At 47.8% G+C, this 15,919-nt stretch overlaps 1 protein-coding gene across 8 annotated transcripts in view; it reads left to right on the top strand.

Moving 5' to 3' along the window:
* The window catches only part of LOC134338659 (neural cell adhesion molecule L1-like), a 325,827-nt gene that overhangs the window by 241,415 nt on the left and 68,493 nt on the right, over positions 1–15,919 (top strand). For all 8 annotated transcript variants that reach the window (XM_063034658.1, XM_063034661.1, XM_063034664.1 and 5 more), the window contains 5 exons: positions 1,174–1,317; positions 2,843–2,954; positions 4,922–5,088; positions 10,195–10,357; positions 12,500–12,624. In XM_063034658.1, coding sequence (XP_062890728.1) covers positions 1,174–1,317; positions 2,843–2,954; positions 4,922–5,088; positions 10,195–10,357; positions 12,500–12,624 — 711 coding nt within the window. The remainder of the gene's footprint in view (positions 1–1,173; positions 1,318–2,842; positions 2,955–4,921; positions 5,089–10,194; positions 10,358–12,499; positions 12,625–15,919) is intronic.

Raw genomic sequence — 15,919 nt, 5'->3', positions numbered from 1 at the left:
TTCACTGAAACATCCAGACTGTGGTTTTGGGGGGCTTGTTGCACTCAGCTGGGGCTCCTGCCACTCCTACGTTGCTGGTGGGTTTGGGGGCAGAGCTGGAGGTGAAAGGAGCCACAGCAATGCAGCCTGCTAGATGCACAGCTGCTGATCCACTTGTCACCGCTCCCTTGTTACTCAAACTTCAAAGTAAATTTATTATCACCATATACGACTTTGAGATTCATCTTCTTGCAAGAATTCACAGGAAACTAAAGAAAAGCAATAGAATTTATGAAAAGAGGAGGGAGGGAATGTCGACTCAGACCATGAGAGGCCTGCGTCGGGCATTTTCATGGCTTACAAGGCGCAGATTGGAAGTCTGTGTGGGGCACCACTCCTCGCTCAGACACCAGAGCAATGTGTGATTAAGTGCCTTGCTCAAGGACACACACACGCTGCTACAGCTGAGGCTTGAACTAGCGACCTTCAAATCACTAGACAAACGCCTTAACAACTTGGCCATGTGCCCAACACGTTTTATGAAAAACTACACTTAAACAAAGACCTGCAAGTGACCGATGTGCAAAAGAAGACACATTGTACAAATAAAATTAAATAATACTGAGAACATGAATTGTAGAGTCCTTGAAAGTAGATCTGTAGGTTGTGGAATCAGCTCAGAGTTGAGGTGAATGAAGTTACCCTCTCTGGTTCAGGGTAACAACTGCTCCTGAACCTAGTGACGTTGGACCTAAGGCTCCCATACCTCCTGCCCGATGGTAGTAATGGGGAGAGAGCATGGCTTGGATGTGGGGGTCCTTAAAGATGGATGCTGCTGTTTTGTGACAGCGATTCATATGAATACGCTTAGTGGTGGAAAGGACTTTGCTAGTGATGTTCAGGGCCTCTGCACCACTTTTTATAGACACTTCCGTTCTTGGGCATTGGTGTTTCCATACCAGGCTGTGATGTAACCAGTCAGGAAACTTTCCAGTGTGAATCTATACAAGTTTGTCTAACTTTTAGATAACATTAAATCTATGCAGACTTTTAAGAAAGTAGAGATCTGTCATGTCTTTGTGATGGTACTGACATGCTGGACCCAGGACTGATCCTCTGATATGATAATGCCAAAGAATTTAAAGTTACTGACTCCAATCCCCTAATGAGGGCTGGCTCAATTGTTACTGGCAGAGACGGACCCGGATCCACGGAGAAAGATGTTGGGCAGCAGGGTCATCCTGACAGGAGTGAAGAAAGAGGACTCCGCCATCTATCAGTGCGAGGCTGAGAACAAGCATGGCACCCTGTTGGCAAACATCATCGTGCAGGTCGTTGGTAAGCTGAGGCATCCAATGTGCTCACTCACCTTTCCTGCATGCCGTGCTCTCCCTGTCTCATGCAGACCCTGTTCAATCCATATCAGATACTCACAACCTAGTCACTCCCCATCTCTCACACAGACCCTGTCACTCTCTATCCATTACCCACGCACCGAGTTACTCCCTGTCTCTCACACGGACCCTGTCACTCCCTGTTCATTACCCACACACCAAGTTACTCCCCATCTCTCACACGGACCCTGTCACTCTCTATCCATTACCCACGCACCGAGTTACTCCCTGTCTCTCACCCGGATCCTGTCACTCTCTGTTCATTACCCACACACCGAGTCACTCCCCTTCTCTCACACGCACCCTGTCTCTCTCTAGCCATTATCCACACACCGAGTTACTCCCCATCTCTCACATAGACCCTGTCACTCCCTGTCTGTTAACCACAAAACAAGTCATTCCCCATCTCTCACAAGGACCCTGTCACTCCCTGTCCATTACCCACACACCGAGTTACTCCCTGTCTGTTACCCACACACCGAGTAACTCCCCGTGTCTCACACGGACCCTGTCACTCCCTGTCTGTTAACCACAAAACAAGTCATTCCCCATCTCTCACACAGACCCTGTCACTCCCTGTCTGTTACCCACAGACTGTCACTCCCCTTCTCTCACACGCACTCTGTCTCTCTCTAGCCATTATCCACACACCGAGTTACTCCCCATCTCTCACATAGACCCTGTCACTCCCTGTCTGTTAACCACAAAACAAGTCATTCCCCATCTCTCACACGGACCCTGTCACTCCCTGTCCATTACCCACACACAGAGTCACTCCCCATCTCTCACATAGACCCTGTCACTCCCTGTCCGTTACCCACACACCGATCACTCCCTATCTCTCACACGGACCCTGTCGCTTCCTGTTCATTACCCACACACCAAGTTACTCCCTGTCTCTCACATAGACCCTGTCACTCCCTGTCCATTACCCACACACCGAGTAACTCCCCATCTCTCACACGGACCCTGGCGTTCCTTATCTGTTACCCACAGACTGTCACTCCCCATCTCTCACATGGACACGGTCACTCCCTGTCCATTACCCACACACAGAGTCACTCCCCATCTCTCACACAGCCTGTCACTGCTTGTCCGTTACCCACAAACTGTCACTTTCTGTATCATATCCAGACCCTGTCATACCCCCATCCATGTCCTACATACTATGTCACCCCCCGTCTCAAATGCGACCCTGTCACAATCCCCAACTATTTCACACACACTCTGTCACTCCCTGTCTCTGTACCAACCCTATAACTCCCTGTCAGTTTCCCACGTGGGAGTGTCATTCACGTGGGCCCCTCTACCCCATGTCCCTGGTCCCATCCCCCAAAGACCACGTCCTCACCCGGGCTGAATGCCTCTCACTCCCCGTTGCCCCAGTAGCCATTTAACTGTGAGTAGTTCTATCCTGTGCTGCCTGTGGGCCGGCCCAAACAATGTGTGTTCCCTCCGTGTGTTCCCAGAACTACCCGCTCAGATCCTGACCCCCTCCGACCAGGAGTACCAGTTGGTGGAGAAGCAGACAGCCTACCTGCACTGCAAGGCATTTGGGGCTCCCACACCCAAAATCCAGTGGTAAGCACTGCTGGGGAGTGTGGGGTGGGGTCAGGATGGCATGTGGGGTGGAGCAGAGAGCCAGATAGAAGCCTTTCTCACCCACACTGGGTCTTGCAAAGGTTTATGGACAAGCACATATTGTACACGAGCACGTACGTGTGTATATACACACACACACACACACACACACACACACACACACACACACACACACTCTTTCTCTCTCTCTCTTCCCCTCTTCCCCTCTTCCCCCTGCCCCCTCCCCCTATCCTCCCCCTCCCCTCCTCCCCCTCCCTCTCCCCCTTCCCCCTCCCCCCTCCCCCTCTCCCCTCTCTCCCTCCCCTCTCCCCCTCCCCCTCCCCCTCCTCCCCCCTCTCTCCCTCTCCCTCCTCCCACAGCAGTTGTGGGACTGGGACAGGTCTATACAGACTGGCATCCGTTAATCCTGCGAGACCATGTATCTGCGCCTGGAAAGTCTTCACTCTCCAGGGCGCAGGCCTGGGCAAGGTTGTATGGAAGACCAGCAGTTGCCCATGCTGCAAGTCTCCCCTCTCCACTATACCAATGTTGTCCAAGGGAAGGGCATTAGGACCCATACAGTTTGGCACCAGTGTCGTCACAGAGCAATGTGTGATTAAGTTCCTTGCTCAAGGACACAACACGTTCCCTCGGCTGGGGCTCAAAGTCACGACCTTCTGGTCGCTAGTCCAATGCCTTAACCACTTGGCCACGTGCCCACCACATACAGACTGACATATGAAGTAAACACAAGCATTTTCACCAGCATTCAAGAGCTTCTCCTCGTGTCAATGTTACCACCAGGTTGCGGTGACATTGTTCCGCCTGTATGTCTGGGAGGCATGTCAGTGCTCCCTCCACAACATCAACGTACCTTCCACAACGTCGGCACGGAAAGTGGGTCGGAGGGTCCAGCGTTGCACCCAGTTTACAAATGCGCACACTGTCCAAGTGCTCAGCCTTTTGAACTCGTACACAGAATTGCTGAAGCGTACCTGCTGACACACATACACGAATATTCAGCTGTGCCCTCTGCATGTGTACTTAGGTCCCCTGTGCATAATTAGTCCGTGCACAGACATACGTAGACTTGCAACTCCTGCGTGTGGACTCTGCCAATGTGTGTTTACTTTCTCACCTCTTGCAAAGGGTCATAAGCCCACAAGGAATAGCAGCAGAACTAGGCTATTTGGCCCATTGAGTCTGCCCTGCAATTTCATCATGGTTGATTTATTATTCCACTCAAACCCATTCTCCTCCCTGTAAACCTTAACACCCTTACTAATCAAGAATCCACTTTAAGTATACCAATGACTTGGCCTCAATGGCCGTCTATGGCAATGAATTCCATATATGAACAATACTATAAATTGTATATACTTCATGTGAATACATATTATTCAAATGCATAAACACACATACATACATACGTAAGCACATACAGAAATACACACAGATGGACTGACAAAGTAACCAACTAGACGCTGTGGGAAAACACCAACCAGGAATCCGTAGAGATACAAATGTGTAAATGGAAATGCAGGTGGATTGGCCAACCAACAATATCACTGGCAGGCATTAAAATGGAATCCCCAAGGGGAGAGGGAAAAGGGACGTCCAAGCAACACATAGAGGTGAGGCGTCGATACTGAAGTAAGATGATTGGGGCATTCCTGGTTCACCCTCAAGAAACTGGCTCACCTTGGTGTGTGTGTGTGTCTGTCTGTCTGTGTGTCTCTCTCTCTCTCTCTCTCTCACACACACACACACACACACACACACTCTCTCTCTCTCACTCACACACACAAATTTCCTTTATCCGGATAGGCTTGATGGTACGGTTGGTACAGGGGTAGGAAAGGGAGATCTCTGCCAGGTAGGGAGGCAGTGGGGGAAACAGTGTTGTTGATTTGTGTTGGCTTGGCTGTCGGCTGCGTTGTTGTGAGTGTCTCTGCCACTATCCGTAGGAACAAGGAGGACATGCAGTCCGTCCTGCAGGATGTTCGTTACTTCCTCTACACTAACGGGACCTTGAGGATCGAGGATGTGCAGAAAATGGATGGGGGTATCTACACCTGCAATGCCTCGAATGGAATCGGCGAGGACAGCCTACTGACTGCTCTGCTCATTAAAAGTAAGCACCATGCTCACAACGGTGCAATGTGCACGAGTAAGGTATAGGAGCAGAATTAAGTTATTCAGTCCATTGAGTCTGCTCCACCATTTCATCATGGCTGATCTCCCCATAAACCTTTATGCCCTGCTTAATCAAAAAACCTATCAGCCTCTGCCTTAGATATACCCAATGACTTGGCCTCCACAGCTACCTGTGAATTCCACAGATTCACCCATCCTCTGGCTAAAGAATTCCTCCTCATCTCTGTTCTAAAAGAATGCCCCTCTATTTTGAGACTCCTCCACTAAAGGAAACATCCTCTCCTCTTTCACTCTTTCGAGGCCTTTCAACATCCGATAGGTTTCAACGAGGCCACCCCTCATTCTTTTGAATTTTGGTGAGTACAGGCCAGAGCTATCAAACACTTTTCAGAAGACAAGCCTTTCAATCACTGAATCATCTTTGTGAACCTCCTTTGAACCCTCTCCAATGTTCTTAGATAAGGGGCCCAAAACTGCTCACAATACTTGAAGTGAGTCCTCACCGGTGTTTTACAAAGCCTAAACATTACATCCTTGCTTTTATATTCTAAACTGCAGGTGTCCAGGGACCACCATTCCCATCTAGCTGTTAAACGTAAGCACAGGTGATCTGTGTGATGCCACCTATGGTACGTACATCAAAATTCACAATTATACAGGGTTAACACCGTCCTTCCCACACCCCCATTCCTGTTCAGCTCGTCTACAAATCTTAAACGTAAGCACAGGTGATCCACGTTGTGTCATCCATGCTCAGTATGTCAATAACCTACATTTATGCACAGTCAAGTGTGAAGTTCAGGTAAATTGCAAATTGATTCACTTCGGAAGGACAAACTTGAAGGCAGAATACAGGGTAAATGGCAGTATTCTTAGCAGTGTGGAGGAACAAAGGGATCTCCTGCTGCTGCCCGTAAGAAGTTTATGCGTTCTCCCCAAAACCCCATGGGCTTCCTCTGAGTGATCCAGTTTCCTCCCACAGTAGAAAGACGTACCGGTTTGGTAGGTTAATTGGTCATTGTAAATTGTCCTGTGATTAGGCGATTTCATCGCGAATCTGTAATACCCTTTGGTCCTCTGTAATACTGATACACCTGACTGTATCTTCTCCCTCTCAAACTGCCGGGTGAATTCTATCATATTATGATCACTGCCTCTTAAGCGTTCCTTTATCTTAAGCTTCCTAATCAAATTTGGGTCATTACATTACACCCAGTCTAGAATTGCCTTTCCCGTACTGGACTCAACCACAAGCTGCTCTAAAAAGCCATCTCACAATTTCCCTCTCATGGAATCCAACACCAACCTGATTTTCCCAATCTACCTGCATACTGAAATCCCCCTTGATTATCTCAACATTGCCCCTTTTACACTCTTTTTCTATTTCCCATTGTAATTTGTAGCCCACATCATGGCTACCGTTCGGAGGACTGTGGGTAACTCCCATCAAGGTATTTTTATCCTTGCAATTCCTTAACCCTACTCACAAGGATTCTACATCTTCTGGTCCTACATCACCTCCAAAGTTCCTGTTTTTTTTAAACAACTGTGCGGACCAACTATTGCTCTGAGCAGGAAATTTTTACGTGGCCTGAAAACTGTGCGGCACTTTAAATTTTTTTTGCAATATGCATACTATGAATATTTAGAATGACAATTGAAAAATCTCATACTTTAGATTTTATTTATTGATTGAAGGGTTTAATAAAATACAGCAGAACAAAACTTATTCACGTTTTCTAAACGTTTTCTAGTTGCGTCCAATTCCACCTGCACAGCAACAAAGGCTATGTGCACAGGAGCGTTTCAGTTACTGCGCGATCGCATACCTGTGAATCTTAGAGGAAACGGGTTGATCCTATGCCATCTCTTTTTATTGGCTTTCATTAGTTGGGGAGTTGAGCCAATGTTGCAGGTCTATAAAACCCTGGTTAGACTGTTGGGGTATTGTGTTCAGTTCTGGTTGCCTCATTATAGAATGGATGTAGAACATTTAGAAAGGGTGCAGAGCAGATTTTCCAGGCTGCCATCTGGATTATAGAGCACGTTTTATGAGGATAGGTTGAGCGAGTTAGGGCTTTTCTCTTTGAAACATCTCTAGAGGGTGAGAGGTGACCTGATAGACGTGTACAAGATGATAAGAGGCTTAGATAAAGTGGGGAGTCAGAGGTTTTTTCCCAGGGTGGAAGTGGTTAACATGAGGGGGCATAACTTTAAGGTGATGGAGAAAAGTTTAAGGGTGTTGTCAGAGGTAGGTCTCTTACACAGAGAGTGGCAGGCGAATTGGAGTACCCTACCAGGGGTGGTGGCAGTGGCAGATATGTTAGAGACATTTAAGAAACACTTGGATAGACACATGGGTGGTGGGCTATGTGCGAGGGAAGGGTTAGACTGATCTTGGAGTAGGTTTATAGGTCAGCACAACTGAGGGACCTGCACTGTTCTATGTTCAGTGATCTAGGCTGTCCTCCACACACACTCCAGTCCCTCTTTAGCTGTGCTACAAATGTTAAAAGTAAGCACCCTTCTAAGGTTATGAGATGTATTCCTTGCAGTTCTGTGTCCATATTTGGTCACCCTGTTGGAGGAATTGGGTGGCGGAGTGGAGATGTGTCTACCAAAGGAGGTGTAAGGTGCTCCTTCTCGAGTGGCCTAATTCTGCTCCTGTATCTTCTGGTGTTATGGTAGGAGAGGTAGAGAGGTTGGGTAGGAATACCAAAGGTTTGCCTTGGTTCGTGTCGAGACGCTGTCACTATTAGATGCCATCAGAAGTTGGGGTGAACCTTCACCTTGTAGAGAGACCATGAGACAGAGGAGCAAAATGAGGCCGTTCAGCCCATCGAGTCACTCCGCCATTCGATCATGGCTGATTTTTATTTATTTTATTTCAAGGTACAGGCCTTTCTGCCCAAGTGGTCTATCCTGACTACTGTGCCCACCTAGCTAGAGCCAATTTCCTGTGTTCAGCCCATATCCCTCTAAACCCCACCTATCCGAATGCTTCTTAAATGATACTATTGTACCTGCCTCCAGCAGCTTGTACTCACAACCCTTTGTATTTAGGAAATTTCCCTCAGGTCCCTTTTAAAATTTTTCCTCTCAACCTATGCACCCTCACTTTGGAGTCCCCTACCCTGGGGGAAAAGGCTGCTACCATCCACCATACCTATACCTTTCATAATTTTAAACACTTTTATAATTTAAACCTCATTCTCCAGTGTTCCAGGTAAAAAGACCAACTGCCTGACCAACTGCTCCCTGTAAGATTAAGACAAGCTTTATGTGTCACATGTATATAAAAACACTGGGTGTCGGGGTGGAGATACGTCTCTACCAAAGGAAGTGTATGGCACTCCTTCCCTCAACTAGCCTGCAGGTCACCCTTGGACAAGGTGTAGCACCTGCTTAGCCCCCCCCCCGCCCCCGATCACGGTCACGTGAAACCATGGGAGCAAGAGATGGGTGGTCATGGGAGCAGCTGGTATATATCACAAGTTCTGGTTATGCGACCACTGACGCCAGGCAGACAGTCTCTGAAGAGTATTGATAACACCCGTCTTGTAAAGACACTGCCCAGAAGACCACGTCTGTAGACAAATTTTCCAAGAACAATCAAACATGCAACACGGCACATGATGATGATGATGATGTTACTGGAAAGAGTGAATAAAAAATTTACAAAGATATTTTGCCAGGACTTGAGGGCCTGAGTTATTGGGAGAGGTTGGATAGGGTATGACTTTATTCCTTGGAACGTAGCAGATTGTGGGTTGATTTTGTAGAGGTGTATGAAATTATGAGGGGGGTAGATAGGCGGAACGCTAAATCTTTTTCCCAGGGAAGTGGTACTAAAAGCTAGAGGGCATAGTTTTAAGGTGAGAGGTTCAAAGCAAAACTTATTATCAGAGGACATACATGTCGACACATTCAACCCCGAGATTTTTGTGAAATATCAGCACAGGACCTGAGGGTGACACTTCTTTGTGCAGAGGGGAACGAGCTGTTAGAGAAAGTAGTCAGGGCAGGTACAATAACATGGGGGGTGGGGTGTGGTGACAGCAGGTAACAGTCATAGTCATAGTCATACTTTATTGATCCCGAGGGAAATTGGTTTTCGTTACAGTTGCTCCATAAATAATTAAATAGTAATAAAACCATAAATAGTTAAATAGTAATATGTAAATTATGCCAGGAAATAAGTCCAGGACCAGCCTATTGGCTCACGGTGTCTGACCCTCCAAGGGAGGAGTTGTAAAGTTTGATGGCCACAGGCAGGAATGACTTCCTATGACGCTCAGTGTTGCATCTCGGTATAACATAATGGTATAGTCCCAGTGTCCCAGTTTCAATTCCTACCACTGTATGTGAGGAGTTTGTACATTCTGACTGTGATCATGTAGATTTCCTCTGGGTACTCTGGTTTCCTCCCACAGTCCAAAGACATACAGGATTAGGGTTAGTAAGTTGTGGGCACCCTACATTGGCACCAGAAGTGAGGCGACATTTATGGCCTGCCCACAGAACATCCTCAGCCGTGGAAAACATAGAACATAGAATAGTACAGCACAGTACAGGCCCTTCGGCCCACAATGTTGTGCTGACCCTCAAACCCTGCCTCCCATATAACCCTCCACCTTAAATTCCTCCATATACCTGTCTAGTAGTCTCTTAAACTTCACTAGTGTATCTGCCTCCACCACTGACTCAGGCAGTGCATTCCACGCACCAAGCACTCTCTGAGTAAAAAACCTTCCTCTAATATCCCCCTTGAACTTCCCGCCCATTACCTTAAAGCCATCTCCCCTTGTATTGAGCAGTGGTGCCCTGGGGAAGGGGCGCTGGCTGTCCGCTCTATCTATTCTTCTTATTTCACTCAAAACGACTCAGTTCGCTGTACGTTTCGATGTACATGTGACAAGTAAAGCTTACCTTTATTCTTCAATATCCCTCAGTGTCTGCACTTTAGGGCACAGAGTTAATTGCCACCTATCAGCCCATGTACCTCCCCTCGTGGTGCACTCCTGTACCAAAGCAGTATCACCTATGCCGAAGCCATACTGACCTCCTACTGCTCCATTGACAGATGCGAGCCGGATGATCGAGCCCCCGAGGGAACAGCACATCCAGCGGCTGCACTCAGTGACGTTCCGGTGCCTGGTGGAGGTTGACCCCTCGCTGTACCCTCCCGAGCTGGAGTGGAGTAAGGACAGGCTGCCCATTGACGAGTCCCCCGACGACGAAAGCAAGTAAGGACTGGTGGGAGAACCGGGGTTGGGGTGGGGAGGGCAACAAGTGAAGGGGTTTGGATGGAGAGTGTCATCGGAGCTGGAATACTGTCTTGCGTAACACACACACAAAATGTTGGAGAAACTCAACAGGTCAGGCAGAATAAACAATCGACGTCTTGGGCCAAAACCCCTAATCAGAACGCACCCAAATTGCCCTTCGTAGATGCTGCCTGACCTGCTGAGTTCCTCAAGCATGTTTATGTGTGTCTCTCTGGATTTCCAGCATCTACAGAATTTCTCATGTTATTGTTACCTGTACTGACTGGCTGACTTACTGCCCATCACGCCACTCATGTTTAGGGCAACAATGAAGGTCCTCCATTTCTGGCCATGTTTGGGGCTTCCTTCATCATGTCAGTAGCTTCCTCTTGGTTTTCACTACTGTTGGTGTTGGGTGGAGAATCAGGAAAACAATCGCACTCAGATGTAGAAGGATTCTTCATTGCTTTTTCTGTAACAATTTTATTTTTTCAGTCTGGGTTGGTAGCCATGAGCTGAACCCCAGAACCTGGAGGACCAGAGGACCACTCTTAGTCTGGCCTGTACCCTTTGACCTGTTTGGCATGGGTGACCCTACTAGAGCCAAAGCATAAAGCCCTGACTCCAGCCAACATTAGCTCTCTGGGTGATCGAGGGTCGCAAGCCTCCAAACTACAAGGTTGTGGTTCACTTGGAGGCACGTGTATAGAGGTGCAGTGAAAAAACTTTTCTTGGATACTGTTCATGCAGATCAAGTGCACTGAGGTAGTACAAGGTAAAGGAATATCGGAATGAAGAGTGAAGTGTTACAGTCGCAGCGAAAGTGCAGGCAGGCAAGAAAGTGCAAGGGCCACGATGAGGTTGATCATGAGTTCAAAAGTCCACGTTCCATCAATTGGGACATCCTTTGGAAGATCTTCATTTTTGTTCGAAATTGTTTTAACCTTCTCATATCTGCCAAGATACGGAGGAAGAACTTGTCCTGCATACTGCTCATACAGATGAGGTCGTTACCCAGTGCATCGAGGTGGGACAAGCTAAAACAGTAACAGAATGCAGAATAAAGTGTTACAGTTACAGAGAAAGTGCAGTGCAGATAGACAATAAGGTGCAAGGCACCTCTTAGCAACGCAGATGGTGAGGTTAAGAGTCCACCTTATCATCTTTTGGTCTTGTGGAGATGGGTTTGGAGGGTTATGATCCAGGTGTAGGTATTTGGGACTAACAGAAGATCAGGCTGACACAGAATAGATGGGCCGAAGAGCATGTTTCTATGGTGATGTACTCAGTGACTTCATGTTACAGTAAATTGGTTTATTATTGTCATGTGTACCAAGTTACAGTGGAAAACTCATCTTTACTCATTGCACGTTGAGGTATAACCAGGTAAAACAATAACAATGCAGAAATAAGGTGTTACAGAGAAATGCATTTTTCTGTAACACTTTGGCTCTTGGTAGAGTAACCTATGTGAAGTAGGTCAAAAGGTAGAGGCCAGATGAAGAGTTGTCCACTAGTCCTCCAGGTTCTGGGATTCAGATCTAACAACCCTGATAGGTAAAGCAAAATTGTTACAGAACAAGCTATGAAGAATCCTTCTACATCTCAGTGCAATGATATTCCTGACTTTCCACCCGGGACTTGACTGACTGTAATTACAACTGGGAGGAAGCTACTGACACAATGAAGGCAGCCCTGAACACGGCCAGAGATAGAGGACCTTCATTGTTGCGCGAAACACCAGCGGCGTAACTGGAAAGCAGTTCAGTCAGACGGTACGGCACAAGGGCCACAGTGAGGTTGCTTATGAGATGAAAAGTCTGTTCTGTTCGCATGAGGGGATGGGTTAATAGTCTTATAGCAGTGGTGAAGAAGCTTTCCTTGAGCCCAGTGGTACGTGCTTTCAGTCTTTTTTTGTCTTCTCAAAGTAGGGGAGGGGGTAGGAAAAGAGAGACTATCTGGATGAGTAGAGAGAGAGGGGAGAATGATGTTGGTGGTGAGGAGGACGGGAGTGGGCATTCCCACACAGCCCTTCAACAGTCTAGACGGAACCGAGTACGTAGTCTGTGTGCAACTTCTGCAGTTGACAACCATGCCTTTAACAGCTCTCCTCATCGGCAGGTATCACATCCGGGAAGGCCTCCTGAAAGTCAAAAACGTCAGCTACGAAGATGAGGGGATTTACACGTGCGTGGCCCGAACCAGCCTGGATTCAGTGACAGCGAGCGCACAGCTCATTGTGGTCGGTACGTAAGGCCCTGTTCAGCACCCTGGACTCAGGCCCAGTCTGTTCCAGCTCAACAGAGATGACCGTGAGTTACTGCAAGGAAAGGGCTCCCGTTCCCTAGGCACGGCATTGCATTAGTTAGCACAATTCCAGGTTCAACTCTGGCCGATCACTGTAAGGAGTTTGTCCGTTCTCCCCATGACTGTGTTGGTAACATGGTGGTTAGCGTAACACTGTTACACTGCCAGCGACCTGGGTTCATTTCTCACCACTGCTTGTAAGGAGTTTGTACTTTCGCCTGGCGATCATGTGGATTTCTCCAGCTGCTCTGATGTCCTCCTACGTTCCAAAGATAAATGGTAGGGGTTGAGAGGGGGTAATGGGGAAGAAGCATGGAATATATGGCATCACCCACACAGTAATCAGTCACCAAATGCCAGAATTTACACGCACCACACCAGGGACCCAGCTACCAAATACACCGGGGCTGCATGGTATCATCATGGTTCTATTCCCACAGTTGTGTTTAAGGAGTTTGTACATTCTCCCCGTAACCTCCGGGCGCTCCGGTTTCCTCCCACATTCCGAAGACGTCCTGGTTAGAGTTAGTAAGTTGCGGACATGTTATCTTGGCACCTCAAGCATGGTGACACTTGCAGGCTGCCCCCAGCACGTCCTTGGACAGTGTCGGTCGTTGATGCAATTGGTGCATTTGACCACGGACGTGTGACAAATAATACTACCTTTAATCTTACTAAGTAAATGCAGGGGCATTCAGGGGGATAGTGTGGAGGAGTACAGATAGCTGGATCAGTGCCCGCATTCTCCTGAGCTTCTCAAATCTGAGAAGGCGGGGGAGGTTTAGAGAGAGTGGAGGGGGTGGGCTGGGGAGGAAGGGAGAGGTGGAGGGAGAGAGGTTCCAGCATAAAGGACAGGACATCCCCGCTTCTCCTTACTCCCCTTAGAGAGGAGGTGCAGAAACCTGTAGAGACACACTGAATGTTTTAGGAACAGCTTTTACCCCTCATATTTCTGAACTGTCCAAGAACGCTATCTCATTCTTTTGCTTTCCTTTTGCACTACTTAATTAATAATTCTTACAGAAACATCTGCATGATGCTTTATTTATTAATTAATAGCAATATTTCTTACTGTTTATAGTAAATTTTATGTATCACATTGTATTGCTGCCATAAAACAATTAATTTTATGACACATATCAATGATAATAAACCTGATTCTGATTCCACTCTGCATGCCTTTCACAGCCAACTGAATCACATACATGTCCTCACCAATCTCCCACTTCCCTCCAGTAATCAACAGAACGCTGCCATCAGAGGGAGGAATGAAAAGGATACACTGAAGCAGAATTTGATGTCTTTCCTTGTAGCATTGCTGGAATCTCATAGATAGATCTCCACGGCTTCTCTCCTTGTACATTAAGGGTCTTCTCTTCTGTACTTCCACGATAGTGGTAATTCTTGGCAGTTCAGGTCCCGACCACAAGAGGTCGCCCTCCCCCACACAAATCCCTGTCTACTGTTTGATGGGTTTGTCCTTTCAGGTCTCCACACAGCCCCAGCTAACAATGTTCAGTGAATCAGAGCCAGGTTTAATATTACTGTCTCATATTGTGTGAAATGTGTTGTCTTGTGGCTGCAGTGTGGTTCCAAGCTTTAAAATTACTAGAAAATTACAAAATGGGTTGGGGCAACACACATCAAAGTTGCTGGTGAACACAGCAGGCCAGGCAGCATCTCTAGGAAGAGGTACAGTCAACGTTTCGGGCTGAGACCCTTTGTCAGGACTAACTGATGGAAGAGCTAGTAAGAGATTTGAGAGGGGGAGGGGGAGATCTGAAATGATAGGAGAAGACAGGAGGGAGAGGGATGGAGCCAGGAGCTGGGCAGTTGATTGGCAAAAGGGATATGCGAGGATCATGGGACAGGAGGCGCAGGGAGAAGGAAGGGGGGGGGAAACCCAGAGGATGGGCAAGGGGTATAGTCAAAGAAACAGAGGGAGAAAAAGGAGATAGTGAGAAAGAATGTGTATATATAAATAAATAATGGATGGGGTACGAGGGGGAGGTGGGGCATTAGCGGAAGTTTGAGAAGTCAATGTTCATGCCATCAGGTTGGAGGCTACCCAGACGGAATATAAGGTATTGTTCCTCCAACCTGAGTGTGGCTTCATCTTTACAGTAGAGGAGGCCGTGGATAGACATGTCAGAATGGGAATGGGATATGGAATTAAAATGTGTGGCCACTGGGAGATCCTGCTTTCTCTGGCGGACAAAGCATAGGTGTTCAGCAAAACAATCTCCCAGTCTGCGTCGGGTCTCGCCAAGGCCACATCGGGAGCACCGGACGCAGTATATCGCCCCAGCCGACTCACAGGTGAAGTGTCGCCTCACCTGGAAGGGGCACCCTTATGGGTCCTAGCTATGCCTGCCTTTTTGTTGGCTTTGTGGAACAATCTATGTTTCAAACCTATTCTGGTATCTGTCCCCCACTTTTCCTTCGCTAGATCGACGACTGCATTAGCGCTGCTTCCTGCACGCATGCTGAGCTCGTTGACTTCATTAACTTTGCCTCCAACTTTCACTCTGCCCTCAAGCTTACCTTGTCCATTTCCGACACCTCCCTCCCCTTTCTAGATCTTTCTGTCTCTATCTCTGGAGACAGCTTACTTACTGATGTCTACTATAAGACTAATGACTCTCACAGCTATCTGGACTATTCCTTTTCTCACCCTGTCTCTTGCAAAAATGCCATCCCCTTCTCGCAATTCCTCGGTCTCCGCCACATCTGCTCTCAGGATGAGGCTTTTCATTCCCGGACGAGGGAGATGTCCTCCTGTTTTAAAGAAAGAGGCTTCCCTTCCTCCACCATCAACTCTGCTCTCAAAAGCATCTCCTCCATTACATGCACATCTGCTCTCACTCCATCTTCCAGTCACCCCACTAGGAATAGGGTTCCCCTGGTCCTCACCTACCACCCCACCAGCTTCCGGGTCCAACATATTATTCTCCGTAACTTCCACCACCTCCAACGGGATCCCACCACTAAACACATCTTTCCCTCCCCCACCCTCTCTGCTTTTCGCAGGGATCGCTCCCTACGCGACTCCCTTGTCCATTCGTTCACCCCCCCCATCCCTCCCCAGTGATCTCCCTCCTGGCACTTATCCTTGTAAGCGGAACAAGTGCTACACATGCCCTTACACTTCCTCCCTTACCATCATTCAGGGTCCCAGACAGTCCTTCCAGGTGAGGCGACACTTCACCTGTGAGTTGGCTGGTGATATACTGC

This window comes from Mobula hypostoma, chromosome 28 (genome assembly GCF_963921235.1).
Source record: "Mobula hypostoma chromosome 28, sMobHyp1.1, whole genome shotgun sequence".
Classification (NCBI taxonomy): Eukaryota; Metazoa; Chordata; class Chondrichthyes; order Myliobatiformes; family Myliobatidae; genus Mobula; species Mobula hypostoma.
This window is presented reverse-complemented; position numbering and strand designations above follow the sequence as displayed.